Below are 25,416 nucleotides of genomic sequence, written 5' to 3'. Positions count from 1 at the left end.
TGCAGCCTAGCCATTGCTTAATATAATGGAATAATCATCTTTTTATCTGTACTAGAGGCTGTATTAACTGCCCTAGTAGCCTGTCTACACTGTTCAGAAAACTTCACATCAGGTTGTATAGCTACTTACAAGGAATTTCTATTATGTACAATCTTGAGTCTGTGGTACCCAAGTAGTATGTTATTGTAGGATTACTGTCACCCACATGCAAGATGTTGTATTTTACAGTATTAAACCACAGTGTCTGTTTCTCAACCCATCTGCAGTGAAACAGCATACTCTACAATTATTAACTATTCTGCCCACCTTTATATCATCATAAAACTTCAAATACCTTAAAATTAATATAAATTAAATTTGAATTGAATATAGCCATTATGTATCCTCTCCGTGGTTACTAGTTTTATGAGAATACACAGTTATTTGGGGGGCACAACACTTTATAAAGAATTGGTTTATACCAATGTGTTTTCAACAGTAGTACACAGCCTCTCCCCAAAGGTAAAAGGAAGAAAATGGGGTGTGAATTACTTCAGTACCAATTTTAAAAGAAAATGTATGCATTAAATTGCATATTCTAATTCAAAATTTCAGAAATTAAAGGTACACATAAAAAAGTCTGAGAAACCGGTTTATATTATTGCTTGCCTTAACGTATGATTATATCTCTCTTATATCACACATACTTTAATAATATAGATGTTATTATTATGCTGTCCAAAACACTACAATTATGTCTATACTAAAGAAATATGAATTCATAAAAGGATATTAATTATATAGCTGAAGAACAATCCATAACAAAAGCTTCCATGTCTCTTGATATAGTCCAGACACTGTAAAAAAAGTTGCTCTTCTTGTGGCCAGTTATACTGAGTGAGAACTATTAAATGGCCCAGGGCCATATCGTCCTTCACTGAACAATGAATTTTGTCCTGAAATAGAAAATAAGATCTAGCAGTCTAATTTTCAATATTATATCAAAAATTAGACTGTTAGGTCATAAAATTCATTAAATTTCTTTATTTAAAAGTTATTTTAAGTCATAATTATATACACAATTACAACTTGCTCAAGAATATATACATTATTTGTAGCTATCAGTCTCAATATTTTTTTTCCCATTGTTTTCTTTCAGAAACTTTGAAATTTAGTTCCCAACCAGTGAAAATTATTTGCCCTAAAGTTTTCATATAGGTGACCAGATTTAAAAAATTGAGAAAGCTTTATTATGATTATTTTTTAAATTTAGAATGGAATGAAAGGAATACAGATAATTCTTAAGCATTTATTATATTAAATGAAATGAGATTTTTGTTTTAATGAAGATATTAATTTTTAACACACTTTGTAATAATTCATTTTTAATAAAGTAAGTTGTTAATGTACATGGTACATTACATTTCAGGCACATGGGCTGACAGTAATAATTCGCAATTTATAACAAAAAAATACCAAAAACTACTTTTATGCCCAAACTGAGAACATTTCGTTTCTGTGCATCCATCACACTGCACAGTATATGGACATTCTATGTGATATTTATGAAAATAAATAATAATTGCTGGATTTCTATTAGCTTGATTTTAATGAAATTTGAGATGAGCTCTACAAATCCTTCTAGGCCCAAGATCCCTCCTAATTTATATGTGAATAAATTAGGAGGGATCTTAAAAATTTAGGTATATATATAAAAGCCTCTAAAAAATTACATGGCCCATGTTTATTTCAAAGTGATTTCATTTGGCCAGCCACCCTAAAAGGTTACTCACCCCCGTATTACAGAGCAGTAATAAAATAGTTGAAACTGACTTCAAGCTTCAATTTTTTTACCAAAGTGAAGATTTCAAGAAAGGATCAATGTATAACAGGCTTCAGCAACTCCAGACATGCATACCAGCAGATTTTTTCTGGCATGCCAAGTATGATACTTATCTGAACTGCTTATTTCAATTTTTATAAACCTGTCCAAGTGGCATGCATGAACAAAAATGGCACTCACAAGGAAAAGGCATCAGCCCCTGATGTATGGTCTTGCAAATTTAAATTCATACAGTAAATTGTCAATGTATTTTATCTCAAAATTTATAATAAATCCACAATTACTACAAGCAGTGAAGTATTTTCTTTCTACATCTAAATAATAATAATGCAAAATGGAAGATTGATTGGGAAGCCAGAGAAAATGACATTTGGTCCAGAAATGAATGCTGTGCCAAAAGCATAAGCAAAATAGCATGGAAACTAATGCCTGACTTTTAGTGAAATTAGTGTGTATATGTGTGTTTGCAGACCAATTTGCATGTTTTGCAGAAATAAAAAACATGAATAAGTCATGTAAGACCTTGCATGACTTATTCATGACTTATTCAACCATAAAACTGGTTGACTAACTGCAATCCCAAGTGAAAAGATCTAAGAATTTTTTCCAATTGCCAAAGGGATTCAAACCTAGTCCTTTTAAAATAGATGGCAAGTAACTATGCCACTTGGCCAAAGAGGCACAAATTCAAATTTTTTCTTTACAATAACAGCCTCCCCGTTCGGACTTTAAATTTATTACAGTATTTTATCATTACATAAAATCAAGATGTATGTACAATTTAAACCCATGGACAAGCTTTTCTCTCTTTTAATTGAAAAATAGCATGCCAAAAAAATAAATAAATAAACCAGCAGCATCATTACAGTAAAGTGAATAAAGTTTCTTAAATAAAGTATACCAAAGTTTCTTTAATAAAGTATAATAAAGTTTCTTTAAATTTTAATACTTATAATTTAAGGAAATTTTCATCAACAGACTAACAAACTGGTTAAGGCAATCCTGTATGTGTGAGAACATAAGATCCTTTTGCTGTTTTCACTTTCATATATGTACAAAACAGGAAAACGTTTTCTTTTAGATCTAACTATTATATTAATCATAATAAATCCTAATTTAGCAATGTGACTCAAACCAAAGGGTGAAAAATATATATACTTACCCTAAAGCACATAATCAGTATTTTGATGCAGTGTTGGAGAATTTCACTGCGTTTGTAACTAATAAAATGTAGATGTCGTCCTAAATACAGAAAGAGTAAAAAATGTTGGAAACATTCTTTAAAACCTTCTTAGACCAAGAACAACTTATTTTTTAGCCTAAATACCACTTTGTGCCAATACACTAATAAATAATTTGCAAGGAGGGAGAGAGTGAGATAAAAAACAGAAAGAAAATAATTTGTATGGATAATAAATGCAACATTATTGACAAGTACGAGGGGCGTTCAATAAATTATCTCCCTACCTATGAAGGAAATGGGATAGAGGCAAAAATCTGTACTTATTTTTCAATGTAACAATAAATTTGTTCCATTTTGTTGGCAGTGAGGAAATACCAGACAAATGATATTCTTTGTCTTGTCCACAAAGAATGCAGAAACAGCAGACTTCGGTTCATTATCATCAGCAAAGCACATATGTTTTTCTTGAGGTGTTGAAATGGGAAATAGCCACTGGAAGCCAGATCCAAATGTAAAGTCGATGGGTAAGTTCTGTAAAGACGCAGTCTCTCAAAGCAACAGCATGTGACCTTTGCACTGGTGCATTGTTGTGATATTGATGAAGGTATATCAGGCTTAGTATCGAAGTTTGCAGATGATACAAAGGTTGGCAGGGCTGTTAATGACAGTAATGGCAGTGTGCTACTGCAACAGGATCTAGATAATTTGGGCAGAGGGGCTAAGAAGTGGCAACTGAAGTTTAACCTTGACAAATGCAAAGTACTGCATATGGGTAGAAGTAACCCCAGAGGTACTACACTTAAGGTGGTAGAAAATGAAAAAGACCTGGGAGTAATTGTGCAGTCAGATATGAAGTTTTCTGAAAAATGCAGACAAGCTGCCAGAGCAGGTCATGAGGTTTTGTCAATGATATATAGGAATTTTGCTAGCAGGGAAAAGGAGGTGATTGTCCCTCTGTATAAGGAAATTGTCAGGCCACGCCTTGAGTACTGCGTACAAGTCTGGAGGCCTCATTTTAGGAAGGATGTAGATTTACTTGAGCGTGTACAGAGAAGGGCAACAAGATTTGTGAGGAGAATGAAGGGATCCTCTTACCAAGAGAGGCTTAAGTTCTGCAAATTGCAATGGCTGTAGACTAGGCACCTGCTCGGTGATCTGATTGAGGTGTATAAGGCCTTGAATGGGCTGAGCAAGCTGAATTCTGAAGGGATTCTTCCACTTGTTCAGATTATGAACCTAAGGGGGCATAAATTGAAATTGAGGAAGGACAGATGTGTAGAATAGATGTGCGGAAATTTGCCTTTAGCCAGCGGGTGGTTAATTGCTGGAACAAACTTCCATCTGTCGTTGTGGAAGTTGATAGGTTGAACAAATTTAAGGAGGAATTGGACAAACATTTAGAGGGGATTGTTTTGTAATTTTTTTTTTTTTTTTTTTTGGCTGATGCTGCATAAGCTCATACACTTGCTTTCTTGCATCACATTCCACTACTACTACTACTACACTTCTGGAAAGTTTTCCACAGCATTTTTCCTTTATGACATTCCCTAGGGTGTACGGTAGGGATGCATATGACTTCCCAGTGACTGTCTGCTTGTGTTCCAAGTAGTGAATATACAAAATATCCTAAACATCCCAAAAAATGGTGGCCATAACTTGCCAGCTGAAGGTTGTGTCCGAAATTTTTTGGGTGGGGGAGAACCCTTGTGTTTCTATTGCATTGATTCTTGATTGGTCTCAGTATCCCAGTAATGAACCCATGTTTCATCACTCATAACAATTATGGAGATGAAAGTTTGAGGATCCCTTCCATAAAGCTCTAAATTCTCCTCACAACGCCATACTCTGAATTGCTTCTGCACAGGGGTAAGAAATCTGGGGACCCACCTCACACTGACCTTAGTCATCCCCAAATGTTCATGGAGGTTGGTTATAACTGTTCCCTCAGATATGTCACATTCCCTAGAGATTTAGAACACCTTTAAACATCTGTCATTCAGCACAAGGGTTTCCACAGCTTGTCATATTTCTGGAGTGGTCGCTGTTACAGGACTTCCTGGACGTGGATCATCTTCAATGGACTCTCTACCCCACTTGAATTGTTTTGACGTTTTATGCAGTTTCACTGGCTCAAAAGTAAATTTTATTTAATTTCATCTGGTACTGTGAAGGTGCACTGTTGCCACATACAGCAACCATCCTTTCATGAATGGCCTTTGACCCATTTCCTTCTTTGGTGAGATATTTGATGACTGAACAATGCTCCAATTTCAGCAAATCCATAATTTGATACAGGTGTCTTCCTTATTTCTGTTACAGCAGCACAAAATAAAAACATAGTGGAATCAAAATTAATATGATTCAAGTTGAGATATATAGGAACATGATAAATCATGAGTCACTAAAATATAACTATGGGAAGTACCTAAAGTAGATAATTTATTGAACACCCCTTGTATATATACACATACTATATATTCAGCATTAAAATGGGTAAATAAAATAGTACACTTCTATGGACAGATTCCATGGAATCCATCCAAGATTAGCAGCACAAACTAAGTGTGAATACACAAATGAAAAATAACATACAAAGGCTAAATTAAATAATACCTGATCTCCTTTGCTGAGGTAAAGGATCCTGCACACTAGAAGAAGTTACAAAGGTTTCAGGAAACATACAAACAACATCTAACAAGTGTTCACAAGCTGCCTGAAACAAAAATATATGAGACATAGGGAACAAACATCTGATAGAAATATTTACATTCTTTATACATTAGAGAAATAAGAAACATTACTTGTAAAGAAAACAAAAGAAATAATAGAGAAGATGCACTTAACTTTCAATAAAAAATACCAAAGTTTTTAAGCCTACACTCTGGGCTTTTTAGTGAAGTCACACAAATTACATAAATACTTAATACAAATACACACAAAGGCAGCCCCAAAAATTACAGCCACTTTGTGTTTATTTCTTGCCTTTTGTACCATTCCAGCTTTTCACATCCTTTACACAGTTGACTCTGAGAGGTTCATATAAAATGAAGTGGCATGCAGTGTCATGACCAAAACGGCATCCAACAATCAAACCCCTTTGAGATTGCTTAAACTATGCACTGAAACCCACAATGTGGACATATACAATTGCAAGTACTCCTGGATAATACTGTAACCAAATAAGGAGGACAATCACAAGTGCAAGTACTGTTAGATAGTATGTATACGTATGATTATACTAAGTTTATGAGTTGGACAATTTATTCAATTGTGAATTGTTGCTAAGTTCAAATTTTCACTTAAGATCAAAAGTTATATTTAATTACACTCACATCCAAGAATTCTGATAGTGTAAATAATGTTCTAAATGGTTTGATGTAACACAACCTTTGCAAGGTTCATGATCTGCAATAGTTAAACTAGTTTTACAGTTTAGAATATTTGATAGAGTATATCTAGTTATCTTTTAAGTAATATTTGATAAATTAATTTCTGAAATATTCTGTATATTTAATTTCTGAAATATTTTGTAAATTTTGTCTTGAATATTTCTTATAACTGTGGTTAATATAAAAGCTTCAGAGAATACCATGGCACATAACTCTGTCACTCCATCAGTGTGCTATATATATGAAGGCTCTTCTCGCAAGTAATCGTGGTACACCTGATGACTTATTTCTGAGTAATAGGTGCAGGGACTGTGCAATTCCGAAATTAATAACTTGGTGCATTAATAAATGAGGTGGGGTTACTCAGAAAGCAAGTTGATTCCATGAGCAGAATAAAAACAAGTACTTGGCAGAGACTAAGTAGTTTAGTTATATGCTAGCAGATACACTCTTAATATGAATCATCAAGAGCAGACTATTTTGTTTCAACAGGAGGTAATTTTATTAAATGATTCATTTAATTTTATTAAGGGAAATATTTTTCAAAAAAAGATAAAAGATACCAGAATATATCTGCTTGGGGCAACTATCAGTAAGGTAACTAACCAGTTGCCAATTCTCAAAGGAACTAATAATGGGGTTTTAGTTGTACATGTGAATAGTAAAGATATTAAATGCATACAAACCATAATACAAATAGTAGTAGTAGTAGCGGCATGTGATGCAAGAAAGCAAATGTATGAGCTTATGCAGCATCAGCCAAAAAAAAAAAAAAATCACACCATTCCCTCCAAATGCCTGTCCAGTTCCTCCTTAAATTTATTCAACCTATCAACTTCCACAACGACAGATGGAAGTTTGTTCCAGCAATTAACCACCCACTGGCTAAAGGCAAATTTCTGCACATCCAATCTACATCTGTCTTTTCTTAATTTGAATTTATGCCCCCTTAGGTTCGTAATCTGAACAAGTGGAAGGATCCCATCAGAATTCAGCATGCTGAACCCATTCAAGGCCTTATACACCTCAATCAGATCACCGCGCAGGTGCCTAGTCTCCAGCCTCTGCAATTTGCAGAACTTAAGCCTCTCTTGATAAGAGGATCCCTTCATTCCCCTCACTAATCTTGTTGCCCTTCTCTGTACACGCTCAAGTAAATCTACATCCTTCCTAAAATGAGGCCTCCAGACCTGTACACAGTACTCAAGGCGTGGCCTGACCATTGCCTTATACAGAGGGATAATCACCTCCTTTTCCCTGCTAGCAAAATTCCTATATATCATTGACAAAACCCCATGACCTGCCCTAGCAGCCTGTCTGCATTGCTCAGAAAACTTCATATCTGCCAGCACAATTACTCCCAGATCTTTTTCATTTTCTACCACCTTAAGTGTAGTACCACACAGTTGGTACGTTTCTCTGGGGTTACTTCTACCCATATGCAGTGCTTTGCATTTGTCAAGGTTAAACTTCAGTTGCCACTTCTTAGCCCATCTGCCCAAATTATCTAGATCCTGTTGCAGTAGCACAATGCCATTACTGTCATTAACAACCCTGCGAACCTTTGTATCATCTGCAAACTTCGACACTAAGCCTGATATTCCTTCATCAATATCATTGATAAATATACAAAACAAAAGTGGACCCAACACCGAACCCTGTGGGACTCCACTAATAACATTAGTCCAAGAAGAGCAGCACCCATTGATTACCACCCTCTGTCTTCTCCCACTTAACCATCCTTTTATCCATTGTAGAAGAGCAGCACCCATTGATTACTACACTCTGTCTTCTCCCACTTAACCATCCTTTTATCCATTGTAGCAACTTACCCTTAATACCATTCTGCTCCAATTTGTACAATAGTCTTCCATGCGCAACAGTGTCAAAAGCTTTCCTGAAATCCAAATATTATATGATATCAAAATTATTTTTTGCATTCAGTTCCTTTATAACCACATCATAATATCCTATCAAATTTGTCAGACAAGACTTTCCCTTAACAAACCCATGCTGTGTCTGAATTATTGCTGCAGTCTTGTCTAGATGATCCTGCAATGCATCTTTAACCAGTGACTCCATTATTTTACCCGGAACAGAAGTTAAACTAACTGGTCTGTAATTATCCGTGTCACCCTTCGATCCCCCTTTGTGAATTGGGGATACATTTGCACATCTCCAGTCCGTGGGAACCTCCCCTTAGTCCAAGGATGCTCTCATAATTATGGCTAACGGTTTGCTTAGTTGCTTTGCCGCCTCCTTTAATATAACTGGATTGATCCCATCCACCCCAGGTGCTTTTCTTATGTTTAACTTCAACAATTTCTCTTCCACTTTGCTCTCAGTTATTACAAAATCATTAAGTATCCTGCTACAATTTGATAACCTTCTGCCATTTTCAAACCTTAATAATTCCTCACGTGTGAATGTAGATGCAAAATACTCATTCAGTTTGTTTGCTATCTGAGCAGGATCATCAACAGTCGAACCATCGATGTCAAGTGGACCAATCAGATTCATCCCCTTCCTTTTAGAGTTTATATAAGTAAAGAAATCCTTGCTGTTTTTCTTAGCGTCTTTTGCCAAGGATTTCTCGTAATCTGCCTTTGCCTGCCTAACCTCCTTTGTAACTTAAGTTACAGATCAACTTGTAGCTATCATAGGCTTCTGTGTCACGTGTTAATTTGTATGCATCCCATGCATTTTTCTTCTCTGTTACGAGTCTCATTAGTTCATTTGACAACCATTTAGGCCTAAACCTTGAACAATATTTCTTAATAGGTAAGAAACTTTTAGTAGCATCCACGATTAATTCCTTGAATGCTTCCCACTTAGAATTTACTGTTGGTAACATCATCAGTTGATTCCACTGTACAGAATTTAAAAACTGTTGGAGACCACTGTACTCGCCTTTACGGAAGCAAAAACCCTTTCCTTTACCCCCTGATGGTAAGTAAATCCCACGTCAGTACACTGTGATCACTGCCACCTAGTGGTTCTTTTATCTGCAAATTCCTAATACATGAATGATCACTGCTGATAACCAGATCAAGAGTATTACTTTCTCTGGTTGCCTCTCGAACATGCTGCTGCAGAAAACAATCATCCAATAAATCCACAAATGTCTGACTAGTGTGTGAGTGCCCATCCCACAAGTTCCAGTCAATATCTGGGAAGTTGAAATCCCCCATTATAAGACATTCCGATTTACTAGCCCACTCTATTTCTCTGTACAATTGTTCATTGTATTCATTCAAGTCATTAGGCCTATAACACACTCCTACTCTTATTTTTGCTTTCGCAGTGCTTATGTCACACCAAACTGACTCAACAGTGCACTGTTCATCTATATCAACTGGATGCAGTTCTTTTGATTTTATGTTTTTCTTAATTAACAGCATAACACCTCCTCCCTTCCTATCCTGTCTATCCTTTCTGTACACATTGTACTCCCCAAATTCCAGTTCGGCATTCCTTATATCAGTGTGACACCACGTCTCTGATATCCCAACAATATCCGCCTTTGATGTCTTGACCAACACTTCAAATTCATCAAATTTATTTACTATACTTCTAGCATTGGTATACATGCAAGCATACATGCTCCTACTCCTATTCTTTGTTACCCTAACACATCCCATATAGCCACCCATTCCACGATGACCGCCACCCGTCCCTGAAACCCCCAACACCCCACGCTCCAGGTCACTACTTATTCTAATAGAAGTTGTACAAGAATCACCTTCACCTCTGCCTACGGCTACTGTTAAACTATTAGTTCTTGTATCCCCCCAAGCTATCAGTTTTCCGACCCACCTAACACTGCCTCGATAGTTCTTGCACCCTTTCTATTTAAGTGTATCCCATCCCTGTAGAAGCAGTCTCTCCTGTTAACAAGTACAGTCCAGGCTGAAAAAAATTCTATCCCTTGAGCCTTGCACAATCTTTCCAGGGCCGAATTGATCGAAAAGGCTCTCATCATATACTCCCTCCTATCGTGTCTGGGCAGAATTGCAGACACTTTCAAATTCAACCCTATTTCACGGCTTTTTTTCAACAGTGACCTGTACTTGTTAAGCAATTCTGCCGGTCTCCTACTCTTGATATCATTAGTGCCAACGTGTACAACTATATCACCTTTTGTACCCTTAAAAGATGATATCTGCTCTACAACGTCATCAACCTTTGCCCCTGGCAGACATACCCTGGTCCTGTTCCACCTATCCTTTTTACAAAGCATGTTCCCCGTTTCCCTGACAATAGAGTCACCAACAACTACTAGTTCCTGAGGGACCAGCGCATTCTGCCTTGGGGGTTGCCGCTGTGTTGCGTGATGACCAAGTGCAAGCTCTGGCGTTGATGTGGGCAGCTGAGAGCCTGATGAGCCCCTCAATTTAGATCTTTCGAGGGCATCCACCCTGTCCTTCAAACTCTCATATAGGCCCATAACAACGCTGAGTTGTCGCCTGATTTCCTTACACTCCTTACATCGTGCACACACAAAGACATCCCCCATGGCAATATCATGTTCCGTTCCAGATAGTTCGGCAAACATTTCACAAGTTGCACATTTTTTTAGGCTGTGATGCGTTGGAGAATTGCCCCCCTCAGTTCTCCCCCGAGTCACAGCACTCCTGCCACTTTGTGCCCGTTGCTTTGCTGCTCTAGTTTGGGGCATGATACTTTAAATTAATAAAATCGATAAATTAAATTAATTAAATGTCAATACTACGCTATCTAATAGAAACAGTGAAGCGTACTACTGTTTCTATAATTATACGTTAGAGCTACCTAGCTATCTCAATTAAAAATTTGAATTCTCTATCACTATATACAAAAACAATGCCTGCAATATTTGAACGAAATAACGGTTTTATAAAATATTACGTATATCTACAAAAACTGTTTATATAAATTAAAATAACCAGCGTAATTAAAACTATAAGACTACTTATTAAGTACAATATAAAATAACAAAATATAAGCAATAGCAATACCTTTCTGAATATATGTAGCACTACATATTTTACTGACCTTATCAATAATGGTTGCCAGTGCTAAAAGAAGTTTCTCAAAACTGAAACTAATTAAACCTACTTCTGGTCCACAATCACAAACAAGAGGCTCTCATCACTGGTAATATCAACCGTAAATGAGTTAGTAGGCTCAATGCCTACTAACTCATTTGACATCAATACCAGATAAAAACAAAAGCACCCCAAAAATTACAGGCACTTAATGTCTGCTATTCCCTGTGCTCATTTCTTGCCTTTTGTATCATCCATTCCAACTTTTCACAACATTCATTACAGTTAACTCTGAAAGGTTCATATGGATTAAAGTAGCATGCTCAGTTGTCTACAGTTTATGCAGTTTCACTGGCTCAAAAGTAAATTTTATTTAATTTTTAAAATAGGTGTATTGTGTTGTTTTCTTTACAGATTTTACAGCTAAATATATTTAAATTATAATATATCTAAATTACCACTCTTATACCACATGAAGTTTTAATATATTTTATTTACGTGTTACCTAAACTAATATACAATGAGTAACGTTTCAGGTATCTTGCCGATACCCATCATACCTTGCTGTCGGGAGACAAAAAATAATTTATATTTTACATTGAGCAGATCTAAATAACACTCAACTAAGATGTATTTAAATAGATCAATTCTAATTTATAAAAAAAAAAAAGACAAAAAGTTCTAGTTTATAATAACAAATTAGCAATTGGCATATCTAAGTTATGATTACGATTTAAAGGAACAATTCTATGTTACAGCTACGTTACAATGAGCTATTTTTAGTTGCAGTTACAGTTAACCTATTTTAATTAAATAAATAAACTTCTTACCTGCTGACCGATACCTCCTGCCGGATGCTCAGACCTAAATGGGCAAAAGCCTCAGTCAGCAATACATTTTTATAGGTAAGGTATTCGTGTAGTTAGCCAATAAGAATAGAGCTGGTTGCCTATCCTTAATGAATTTTTTTTTTTTTTTTTTTTTTTTGTAAATTAGAATTGATCATATGTAAATACATCTTAGTTGATTGTTATTTAGATCTGCTCAATGTAAAATATAAGTTATTTTTTGTCTCCCAACAGCAAGGTCTGATGATGGGTATCAGCAAAATACCTGAAACATTACTCAGTGTATATTAGTTTAGGTAACACCTAAATAAAATATATTAAAACTCCACGTGGTAATTTAGATATACAGTTGTGCCCCCGTATCCGCTGATTCAGTTACCCACGGTTAACCACGAAAAAAAAAATGAAAAAACATTGTACCATATGTACAATGTCGTGTATGGTTTGGTTACCAACATTATAATGGATCTTTAGAGATTTAACACGTGCACCGTTTTCAAACGTTTGAAATTATTCAAAAGTTTGAAAGGAAAAAAAAATTCCGACATCCCTGACATAAATAATGAAACAAAATTTGTTTCATTATTTATGCAACGGAACACAGCAATCAATGCGACGCACTAAGTCAAACCAAACATTTGGTCTCTTTTTTTTTTTTGTTTTGAGGTAGGTGTGAAGACAGCGGGGTTGCAAGATAATAGCTACACTAATCTCCCAATGACGACTTATAAAGCCAGTTCTTGTCACTTATTTATGACTTGCAAAATATCTGTTTATACCTATTCTAGTTATTACTTGAATTTTATGATTTCTGGTTGATTTTTTTTTTTTTTTTTTAATTTGGAGTCTTGAAGTGTCCAGATTAATCTGTTTCCCAGTTAATCCAATCCCGGTAAATCGAGAGTCTGCTGTACTTTATTATTGCCATATTTAATGTTGGTAATGTGTTACTGTGTGTTTAATTTATCAATTAAACTTTATAGTATATATGTATGTACCAGAAAATCACGTTATATGTGGGGTCAGCAGGTGTTCGCTTATATCTGCAGTTTCATTCATCCACGGTAGGTCTTGGAACATATCCCCCACAGATACGGGGGGTCTTACTGTATTATAATTAAATGGATAGAAACCACTTAATGTCCTTCCCTAACCATAAGCTAAATGTAATTTTTTCAAGTAATTTTAATTTATTTAATAAAAGTTGTTTTTGTTATCATATAATTTTTCCCCTGAGGCAATTATTTTTATTTAAAATACATTTAAAATAAACAATATAAATATTTCTTTGCTCTATATTATGCCAAAAAAACTATTTTTTATAAAGTGGAATAGGGGTGTAATAGAACCACTCACTATGGGCACTGTTTACCCTTTAAATAACCCTGGCCAGGCCACAATTTAAAAAAAATGACACTGAATATTATGAAAAGGTCCAAATTTTAGCAACATTTTAGCCAGAAAGTTGCTAATTACTGAAGTAAGTTACTTCCATGGATAGTTGAGATTGACAGCTTTGGAAAATTTGAAGGTCAGCTATCAGGAGGAAAACATAGATTATTTTATTTTTTGGGCAGTGCATCAAAAGCCTATGGCACCCTTGCACTATATGGCTAATGCTAATACTAGCAGACTTGGTGAGACTGACAAAAGGGCATTTGCGTGAGGAAAGACTGAATATGTGGACCAGACCTTGAAAACTTAAAACATCTCATTGAGGTCTATAAGGCTCTAAGAGGGGATAGTAAAATGAATAAAAGTGAAATTTGCACAGTTATAAATTAGGCTAGAACTAGGGTTTATAAATTCAAATTAAGAAGAAGAGTTATAAACCGGATTGTAGGAAGTTTTTTCCGAATTTGAGAGGAAACACCGAATACTGTATTGGTAAGTTTTAAAATGCATTATTTTTATCCTACCTTGCATGATTACAATATTCAAGAAATTTAACATATGTTAGCTATGTTAAAATAATTAAAGTACATTACAGAAAAAATTAGTGCAATGCATAAAATTTTGGCTATATGCCACAGCCTTTGACAAATGGGAACAATCTCTGAAGTCACTGGTGTTTACAGAGGGAACCTTCTTTTCACAGACACCAGTGATGACTTCAGACTTTCTTCATAAATGCTGGTGTCTACAAAAAGGACATTTTCATTGACACCAGTGACTTCAGACATTCCCATTTGAAAATGGCTGTGACATAAAAGCCAGAACATTACATACTGTACTGATTTTTTCTGTATTGTACCTTACTTATTTTAACAGGTTAACCTAGTGCTAAATTTTTGGAATACTACAAATGTGCACGATAAAATAAAATAGTACATTTTAAAACTAAGTATGCAGTGTTTGTGTTTCCTCTCAAATTCAAGTGTTTGTTATCAGCACAATGTTTTACAGATCTTACATAACAAGTTGCTCTTTTAACAAACACTTGGGCACACAAACACTATTAATTACTAGAATAAGTTGCCTGCATGGATAATTGAGACCAACAGCTTGCAGAAATTTCAAGGTCAACCGGATGATTTATCATACCTTTACATCTGGGGAGAAGGATGTTATAGTTCCATTAAACAAGTTAATAATGAGAAATATTGTTCAGATTTTAGAGGCTGCATTTAAGAAGAGACACTGAGCTCCTTGAAAGGGTCCTTTGCCAATGAGGCATTCATACATGAGAATACAAAGGTGTGGGCTTGCACAACCTAGAAACAAAGCATCTGAGGAAGGGGCAAATCAAATGATGGTCAAATTTTCATATGAAATAGGACACAAAAACCAAGGGGTTTGAATATGAACTATTCAGAAAAACTACCTAACAAATGATGCCTCAAGAAGTTTACATTTGATCAAAGTTTTGTTGACCACCAGAATAAACTGATTCCCTGGGTGATTGAGGTTGTCAACCTAAAAAAGCTTATGGGGCAACAAACTGGATTGGAACCTTCTGACAGTGAAAAGAGTATGGTAAGTGAGATACAGCTTGTACAGACAAAATATTTTTATTTTTTTGGCTGATGCAGCAAAAGCTTAGCTTGCTTGCTTCTTAACTAATAATACCTGGGGAACTTGGACACTTTTATAGCTTTCATACAATAGCTAGACAGGCCTACACTAATGATCAGCAGGGTGTTTGAACTTCTGATTTTATCTGATTTAAATAAAAACAGAACATCGAAGGTTGGCAGGGTTGTCAAGGACACTACTGACACTATGCTACTGCAACAGGATTTGGAAAGGTTGAACAGATGGGCTGAGAGGTGGCAAATGAAGTTTAACATTGACAAATGTAAAGTACTACATATGGGAAACAGCAACCCCAGAGCAACGTATCAACTCTGTGGTACTACACTGACAGTGGTAGAGAATGAAAGGGACCTGGGGGTGGTTGTGCAGGCAGATATGAAGTTTTCTGAGCAGTGCAGACGGGCTGCAAGAGTAGCTCATGGTGTATTGTCGATGATATATAGGAATTTTTCTAGCAGGGATAAGGAGGTGATTATTCCATTGTATAAGGCAATGGTCAGACCACACCTAGAGTACTGTATACAGGTCTGGAGGCCTCATTTCAAGAAGGATGTAGAGATGCTGGAACGAGTACAGAGAAGGGCAACAAGATTAGTGAATGGAACAAAGGGGTGCTCTTATGAAGAAAGGCTTAAGTTTTGCAAATTACAGTGTCTGGAGACTAGGCACCGGCGAGGTGATCTGATAGAGGTGTATAAAGCCTTGAATGGTTTGAGCATGCGCAATGCTGATGGGATTCTTCTCTTGCTCAGAATAATCACCTGAGAGGGCATAAATTCAAATTGAGAAAAGACAGATGTAGGATAGACGTGAGGAAATTTGCCTTTAGCCAGTGGGTGGTTGGTTGGTGGAATAGACTTCCATCCCTTGTCGTGGAAGTTGATAGCCTAAATAAGTTTAAGGCTCAGCTGGACAGGTATTTCGAACGAACAGAGGGGTGAAGTGGAAGTGGTTATTTTTTATTTATTTATTATTTGGTTTTTTTTTTTTGGCTGATGCTGCATAACCTTGCTTTCTTGCATCAAATGCCTCTGCTAATGCTAATGCTAAAGCTAATTATATTTTATGTATAAGCCTTATAAGTTAATAATGTGTTTTAAATACTTACAGAAAAGTTTCCAATGCAACTGAGGCAGCTGGCTAACTGAAGATTAGCTTTACTCTAAAAATAAAAAGATAATATATCAACTGCTGTATCCTTAAAACTGCATCTCTGTTAATGGTAGTACAACAAAAAACTAAAAATAAAGCTCATTTTAGCTCATAAGAGCATGATAGTAAATTGAAATAAATATAAATCCTTCCTCATTTTTTGTAATAAAAAGTAGATAAATCAAGCCATTGAATTTCACAAAAATATAATAAAATTCCAGAATACCCATTTTATATAAACAGATAAAGAAATACAAAAGAGAACACTATTTAAAGTAAATAAAACAAAAAATGTATATTAAAAAAAAAAAAAAAAAAATTCTCAACATAAACCTTTCAGCCCCGTATGTTCTCATATACAGTAAACATCATAACAATATACAGCCAGTGCTTGCTTAATATTTAAGCTGCATTTCTGTAAGTGTACATCAGAAATGAATTATGGGCAAATAAAATCTGAATTTTCTTCTTCAATATGTAAATTTTTATATACCTTCCTAAATAAATATAGTATAAGAAGTACAGTGCATATTTCCTGTATTTTAGTATTTGCAAATGAGAAATGTACACAGTGTAAGCACAGCATTGCTGAACTAGATTTTATGTAAAAGAAAAGATAGATGCAGCAGAGATAGTGTACATAGCAATGATTTATGTGCTCTGGATCAGTGTCATGTACAGTGATCCGGTTATTTGGATCCAGATGTTTGGAGTAATGTTTGTCATTACTCCAAATACTGAAATGCAAGAAATAATCTGGCCATTGGCAAATAACTAACATTATAATATTGATATATGATCCTTAATGGGTCAGCAACTCTGTACTCTTGTAAATACTTAAGAGAAAAACTGGTGCAATAACATAAATCAGAAAGATTCTTAACATGATATATTTCTTTCAGAAAGAACACCAGTTATCAACAATTTAGTACTTTTCTTTCATATGAATATAGAGTTATTTGCCAAAAAATACAAAGCTTAAAAAATCTGCCAACATTTTAATATAATCTTCAACCTCCCCCCACATGCACACATATACCCAACCAAAATTTACTATTGCTTTTGTTAAATTAATTTCAATATGAGTATTAAGGGCAGACTTACCCTTATGTGATCATTAGAGGCAGCCCTCTGCAAATGATGAAGCTGAGAAATTGCATCTTTATAAAATCCCTGCAAACACATTGAATTCATTCAAATAAAATTACAAGGTGACATGCACATACATAGATGTTCACATCTATATATGTGCAAGGTTACATGAATTCAAAAAAGTACAGAAAAAATACAAATGAAATAAATTTGGCATATAAGAGAGGCAACATATGGCACAGATAAATGCCATACATATGAGCTTAAATTGGAGAAGTATGGTAGTAAGGATAAGTTGCTACAATGCATAAAAGAGTGGTTGAGTGGGAGAAGACAGAGAGTGGTAATCAATGGATGCTACTTTTCGTGGACTAATATTATTAGTGGTGTCACCAGGGTTTGGTGTTGGGCCCATTGTTGTTTTGTATATTTATCAATGATATTGATGAAGGTATATCAGGCTTAATGTCCAAGTTTGCAGATGATACAAAAGTTGGCAGGATTGTTAACAACAGTAATGGCAGTGTGCTACAGGATCTAGAAAATTTGGGCAGATGGGCTGAGAAGTGGCAACTTAAGTTTTTAACATTGACAAATGCAAAGTACTGTTTCCTGGACATGTAGGACTAGCACCACATGTGCCACCTATCATCCATGTGAGGCAGAATTTGTCCAACTATGGTACCCTTTTCCATTGTCCAAAGGCCATTGTATATGATCTTCACAGCATTATAGTTCATATGGATGAGAAATATCCCTGTCATGGCTGAAAATGACATAGTTGTAGCACAATTTATCTAGCTAAGTCCTGACTAATTTCTACGGTTCCACTGTTTAAGCAACCAGTGCCTACCAGAATAATGTATGGATATAATTTACCACTAAATTCTCAGATACCTTTAGGACAGGCATGTCAAACTTGTTTTGCACCACGGGCCATATAAGCTATTTTGCATTAGGCTGAGGGCCACATGCCTTCAATACTCAAAAAATAAACAAAATACAATTTTTAGAATTACCGTATTTAGTATACAGATAACCTGTTTTGTATCCTATCCTACGTTAGTTTTTAAATTAAAAATATTTTAAAATATTTAATAAAAAATAAACAATAAAACCACAATTTATTATTATATCATTTTTTAGAGAACACCTGGCATTGTTTCCACAGAGCAGATCATCAAAATTTGGTTGAATGTCTTGAGCTGATGTAATCTTTAAAATTGATGATAGATGATGATCGGTTAATCTTGACCTTTCTGGAGTTTTGTTATTTTTCATCGAAGAAAACAGTTGCTCGCATAAGTATGTGCTCCCAAACATAGCCAGTATATTCGTAGTGAAAGATAACATTTTTGGATATAATTTACCACTAAATTAAATCGATCTGCGAGTAAATAAGTGTAAAAGTCTGGAATTCCAACTTCCGTAAATTTTTGCTTTAGCAAAGAGTCAACATTGGATTTTAATTAATTCCATTTGTAAGCTCTCGTCAACAATTTCAATAGACATAAGCGAAGTAAAAAGACGAAACTGTAATTCACAGTTTTTGAAATCAGAAAATCTTCTATCGAACTCCATTTCTAACAACTTAATTTGGTGTGTGTATTCTGTAAATTTTCATGTGATTTTAACAACAGAGATTGGCAATTTTAAAATGAGATAAGTTTTCTTTTTCTATTTGTTTGCACCAAAGTAATAATTTTTCTTTGAAAACATTAATATTATCAAATAACATTGTAACGATGTGATGCTGTCCTTGAAGTTTAAGATTAAGTTGGTTAAGATGACTTGTAATGTCAACTGAGAAGGCCAGATCCTTTATCCATTGTACATCTTTTAATTCAGTATATTCATAATTCTTTGTTTCCAAGAACATTACGATTTCATCCAGCAGCTCGAAGAATTGTTTTGAGACTTTGACTCGAAATCCATCAAACTTCTGTATAATAGGATAGATCAGTGTGTTCATATTCTACGTCTTCCAGAAATGAAACAAATTGTCAATAATTAAGTCCATGTGCTCGAATAAAATTTCTAATTTTGGAGACTTTTTTTAGCACATATCCGATATTTAAAACCTTAGAATATAATACTTGCTGGTGAATAATGCAATGAAAATGTTCAAAATGATTATTATCTTGTTGTTTGCATGTTTCTTTTAGTTTTGCAATGACACCCTTAGTAATACCCATCACGGCAGGTGTGCCATCAGTTGCAAGGCAAACCAACTTATTCAATGGTAATTTATATTTATTCAAAATTTCCATGAGTGCACCAAAAATATCAGCATAGGAAATATCAGCATTGTATCATGCATAGGAATAATTTCTAAAAGCTTTCAAGTTACTTTCACTTACTTTCAAGTTCACATCACACCCATAAATAAAAATGGCCAGCTGAGCAATATCTCGAATGTCTGTACTTTGGTCAATTACAATAGAATAAGCTTCAAATGTGGATATCATTGAATTGAGCTTATTTCTTAAATTCTCAGCTTTTTCATCGATCCTATTAGCTACTGTGTTTCTACTTAAGCTTACACTTTTGAAGCTTTTTACTTTCTCTGGACCCAACACTTCTGCTACTTTAATTAAACACTCGCTAATAAAATCTCCTTCTGAAAAAGGTTTTGATTTGCTTGCAATTAAATGTGATAACAAGTAACTAGCTTTTACAGCTGCTGTATTTTCCTCAGAAGGTTTGGTAAACAAGTTTTGCTCTTTTTTTTTTTAAGAATTGATTTCAATTCTAACAACTTACTTTCACAATGTTTCTCAACGTATTTATCATAGATTTCTTTATGATGTGTATCATAATGTCTCCTGATATTGTATTCTTTGCAGACTAAAATAGATTTACTACAAATTAAGCATACTGTTTTGCTCTTTTTCTGGATGCAGTAATAGTCTAGCTCCCATTTCTCTTGGAAGTTACAGCATTCTTTTTCGATTGTTCTTTTCTTACTCATACTGGTAGAGGTTGACATAATGTTTATTATTATGCGTCTTTTTAATTTAATACAAATAAAACACAAAATTAACTGCACACAGTTAAAAATATAATTCACGAATATACAACGGAGCAAACACTTTACGGCCTATAGTACTCCACAGGCGGAGGCTTAAAAATGAAACATTATGTCCTATCTTTTCTCTCTTTTTCGAGCACTGCATTGAAAATTGCTTAAATGTAAAATTCAAAATAAATTATGTGAAAATAAAAATAAATGATTAGTATTTTTTTTTTCCCCATTTCTTTTAATTAAACAAAGATTTTCAAGAAATCTCTGCTGGCCACAGCCTTTTTTGTTGGAGGGCCATGTGTTTGTCATGCCTGCTTTAGGATAATAGCCCTGGTCACCCCTATAACTTTAGTGGTCTATAAAATCATTGTACCAAATAATCACACACCAATGATTAACTTCCTCTGAAAGTTGGATAAATCTCTCTACTTTCTTTCCCTCTTAAAATATGAACTTCAGGTACCATTAAGTTATGAAAGTGTAGTTTTACACTTTCATAACTTATTGGTACCTGAAAATATACTTGTAAATATAGTGTAGTTCATTTTAAAATATGAACTACACTATTCACAAGTGTAGTTCATATTTTAAAATATGAACTACACTTGTAAACCATAACTTATTTCTCCTGTTTTGCATGTGATGATGCAATTTAGATTACACAAGAAAAAAAATTTGGGAAGCATATACATATGTAAATTTACCCTTTAAAATCAGCTACAATGCTAAACGTGAACTAGCTACATGTTTAAAAATAATTTTAGAATAAAATCATAAACCTGATAAAAATCAGGCTTGAATTTGAATCAGATAACAAAGGTTTTATTACATAGGAAAGAAAAATATTAAACTATATAAGAGTTTACATTACTGATTTTGCATAATGCAAATAACATCTGCAACGTTATAAAATGTTTAGACATAACGATCATGTGAATATATAGAATAGAATAGCTTCATTTCAGAATAATTTAAAATTCTGATTATTATGATTTTTAAAAAAAATTTCATACCTGATAAATCAGTGTAGCTATAAAAAATTCTTTGAACCACGGCCATTCATCCATGTGAATATGTAGAGATAAGCGATTCATTTCTATAAAAACCAGATAAAAGGAAATCCTTTTAATATCTTTTAATGCTAATTAAAGAGAAGTAACAAAGTTAAGCACAAAATTATATAACAGGTATTAATATACAGCCAACCATGCTTAAAATGTTTCTTAAGGCCACAAATAAACTGAACTCATTAATCAAGAAGAGTCTCATTATAGTAATAAATTGTTTCCATTTTACTGTAAGCTTTGATGTGGTAGATATTTGGAACAAGTACAGTTAAAACAGAATTCATGCAGCACACAAACTGTCACAGCAAAATAGCAAAATTTAATGTTTCCTGAGAAGAACTTCTATTCATTTTTGAAAATAGTAAAAAAGTAAAAATGATTTTTAAGTGAAGACTGAAGTATATATATAAAGTAAGAATGGGGAGAAGAGGAAACAGGTCTAAAACATTCAATGCTAAATCTTGAATATGCACCACCAACAAAACATAACTGATAAATAAATGTCATTTAATACCACAAGTTGTCCTCTGTGACAGTATATGTCACACCAGCATACATCATGATGCTCATTTAGCATTAGTAGAGGCATACGATGCAAGAAAGCAAGCTTATGCAGCATCAGCCAAAAAAAACCCCTCCCATTTCACCCCTCGATTCATTCCGAATGCCTGTCCAGCTCAGCCTTAAATTTATTTAGGCTATCAACTTCCACAACAAAAGATGGAAGTCTGTTCCACCAATCAACTGGCTAAAGACAAATTTCCTCACATCTATTCTATAACTGTCTTTCCTCAATTTGAAACTGTGGCCCCCTCAGGTTCTTAATGAGTAAGAGGAAGAATACCATCAGCATTCAGCTTGCTAACCTGTTCAAGGCTTTATACACTCAATCAGATCACCTCACAGGTGCCTACTCTCCAGGCACTGCAATTTGCAGAACTTAAGCCCTTCTTGGTAAGAGCACCCCTTTGTTCCCATCACCAATCTTGTTGCCCTTCTTTGTACTCGTTCTAGCAACTCTACATCCTTCCTAAAATGAGGCCTCCAGACCGGTACACAGTACTCTAGGTGTGGCCTGGCCATTGCCTTGTATAATGGGATAATCATCTCCCTGTCCCTGCTAGCAAAATTCCTATATATCATTGACAAGACTCGATGACCTGCCCTGACATCCCCTCTATATTGCTCAGTGAACTTCATATTTGACTGCACAATTACCCCCCCACGAATTTTTCACTTTCCACTTCTGAGTGTAATACCACACAGTTGGTACATTTCTCTTTGTTTATTGCTACCCATATGCAGTACTTTGCATTTGTCAATGCAAAACTTCAGTTGCCAATTTTCAGCCCATTTGCCCAACTTATCTAAATCCAGTTGGAGTAGCATACTGTCTTTACTGTCGTTAACAACCCTGCCAACCTTTGTATCATCTGCAAACTTGGACATTAAACCTAATATACCTTCATCAATATCATTGATAAATATACAAAACAACAATGGGCCCAACATTGAACCCTGGGGAACTCCACTAATAACATTTGTCCACAAAGAGCAGTGTCCGTTGATTACCACTCTCTGTCATCTCCCACTCAACCATCCCTTTACCCATTGTAGCAACTTACCCTTAATGCCATACCTCTCCAATTTGTACAGCAGTCTTTCATGTGCAACAGTATCAAAAGCTTTCCTGAAATCCAAGTATATGATATCATTTGGAGAGGGTCAAGTTCTGTCATAGGCTAAAGGCCTCTTAAATCAGGGCCATAATTGGTGAAATCGAATAGAGGGAGTAGTACAGTTCCCCTATGAGTTATTCCATGCTTTTCAGCCAAGCCACACAACAAGCAAATTAGCCTGTGAATGCAAAGCAACCAGCATACATACTACACCAGTATTTTGGCAGAGTGTTTCATTAAAGGGCTGAATATCAGTTTTGATATCCTGCTCAATTATTCCATTTGCAATAAATAAACAACCAAAAATTAAATTAAGACAATTAAATTAGCTGCATAATGAAAACAAAAGACAATATACATAGATGGTATCAAGAGGAGGTAGTTGGAAGCATCACATATTCAAGACACCCGAGGAAATGTTATAAACTATATTGATCGTTTTCAAATGCAGCTGGTACTAAAAGCTGTTATGTTGCAATGCAATGTGCTTTATCTTAATACTAGGACAAACAAGGTCCACCTATCTCATGCGCTAAGGATCAATTACTGTAGAGTGCTATGTACAGAAATGTTCAAATATCAAGCTACCACACAAAAAAGCACATTTAACAGATACGTTCTGATTAACTAAATATCCAAAAATTTATATATTTAAAACAATCTAAATAATATACCTTTTTTCAATGAAGGGTGGCTATGAAGCAACTCCCAGCACTTTAGAGATGTTAAAAAACACTGAGCAAGGGTAGCTGATATTTCAGGTGGAGCACTCTTACTAACAGTGAGTTGAGGGGTTCCACTGTGGTCCCTTCCCTGCAAAACATAAATAAAGAACATCCATATCAGTGTTATCTTAGCCTTCAGAGGATATGTAATTCTATATATACACGTGAAAAGTGACATATATATGAGTAAACTAAAATTCACAACAGTGAAAATATTTTCAAAGTAAAAGAAGTGGTAACTAAATAAAATTCTCTCCATAATAGACAACTAAATTTGATGACTGAACAGTATTTTTTGGATTTCCCTTAACTTATTATACTATGTATAATTATATAATATATACAACTGGAAATGTAGAATAAAAAATATATGCTTGCAACCGATGTAATACCTTTTTTTTTTTTTTTTTTTTTTTTTTTTTTTTAAACTAACCATCACATTGGATTTATACTGCTATAACTTTTGCAAAATCAAAATATTTCCACTAAAATCAATGCCATACTTTATTATTTGTTTCTATAAAAGCCAGGTAAGTGTATTCCAGCAATTCCAAAATTTATATTTTTCACAAGCAATGGGAACCTAACCTGGACCTTTTTTTTTTTTTCAGTGTGGTAAAGTGGTAGTTATAATCACTATAATAACTGTAAGGACCATCAGAATTCTTACACTACAGTTCTCAGCATCCAGCTTGAAAATTCATATTTCTCCATGTGACTTAGTTAATTTTATTATAATTTATGTGGGTAAAGAAACTAAATATGTTTATAAAGAATTATTTTTCAAGAAAAAAATTCTCAAGAAAGAGGAAATATTAGATCTTGATAAGAAAGTTTAATTGAGATAATGGTTTCAGGAATTTATGAAAACATTTATTTTCCCTGAGTTTATTCACTTTGGTGGTGAACTCCCCACAGTAAAAATATAGCCATTAACTGCCTTATGCAATTACTGCACTACTATATACACTAGTGTTCAAAGAAAGTGCATCACCCCTTAAAATTGTAATTGTCGTCCCAAATAATGTAAGTATATGGCAATATTTCTTACAGATTCCATCAGATAAGATTGACATGCATAGTTAATGATGTAATATTGCATCAGCTGTTACTTTCAGCTATATAAGCACGCTCTGCAAGAGTTGCAGTCATTATTTGCTTGTGTCAGGATGGCGAGTTATGTGCAGTTGACACCACGAAGAAAGAGTGCTATTGTTGCTTTATGTGAGGAAGGATGTTCTTCCCGTCATATTGCTTATAGAGTGTCTTGTAATCAGTCGACAGTGAGTAGATTTCTTTCCCAACTCAATAATACTGGTTCTGCTGATAGGAAAAAAATAAGGAATCGGACGCAAATAAGTCTCTATGCCA

At 34.6% G+C, this 25,416-nt stretch overlaps 1 protein-coding gene across 1 annotated transcript in view; it reads right to left on the bottom strand.

Annotated features, from left to right (window-relative positions):
- IntS10 (integrator complex subunit 10) overlaps positions 1-25,416 on the bottom strand; it is an 86,963-nt gene that overhangs the window by 1,472 nt on the left and 60,075 nt on the right. Inside the window, exons 12-18 of the mRNA XM_090378570.1 lie at positions 23,995-24,133; positions 21,588-21,670; positions 17,562-17,630; positions 16,414-16,467; positions 5,619-5,718; positions 2,985-3,064; positions 770-935 (exon numbers count right to left, since the gene is read on the bottom strand). Of these exons, the coding sequence (XP_090234696.1) occupies positions 770-935; positions 2,985-3,064; positions 5,619-5,718; positions 16,414-16,467; positions 17,562-17,630; positions 21,588-21,670; positions 23,995-24,133 (691 nt within the window). The remainder of the gene's footprint in view (positions 1-769; positions 936-2,984; positions 3,065-5,618; positions 5,719-16,413; positions 16,468-17,561; positions 17,631-21,587; positions 21,671-23,994; positions 24,134-25,416) is intronic.

Source organism: Mastigoproctus giganteus, chromosome 7 (assembly GCF_048544385.1).
Source record: "Mastigoproctus giganteus isolate SK-2022 chromosome 7, ASM4854438v1, whole genome shotgun sequence".
NCBI lineage: Eukaryota > Metazoa > Arthropoda > Arachnida > Uropygi > Thelyphonidae > Mastigoproctus > Mastigoproctus giganteus.
The sequence above is the reverse complement of the archived record's forward strand: the minus strand, read 5'-3'. Positions and strand labels throughout refer to the sequence as shown.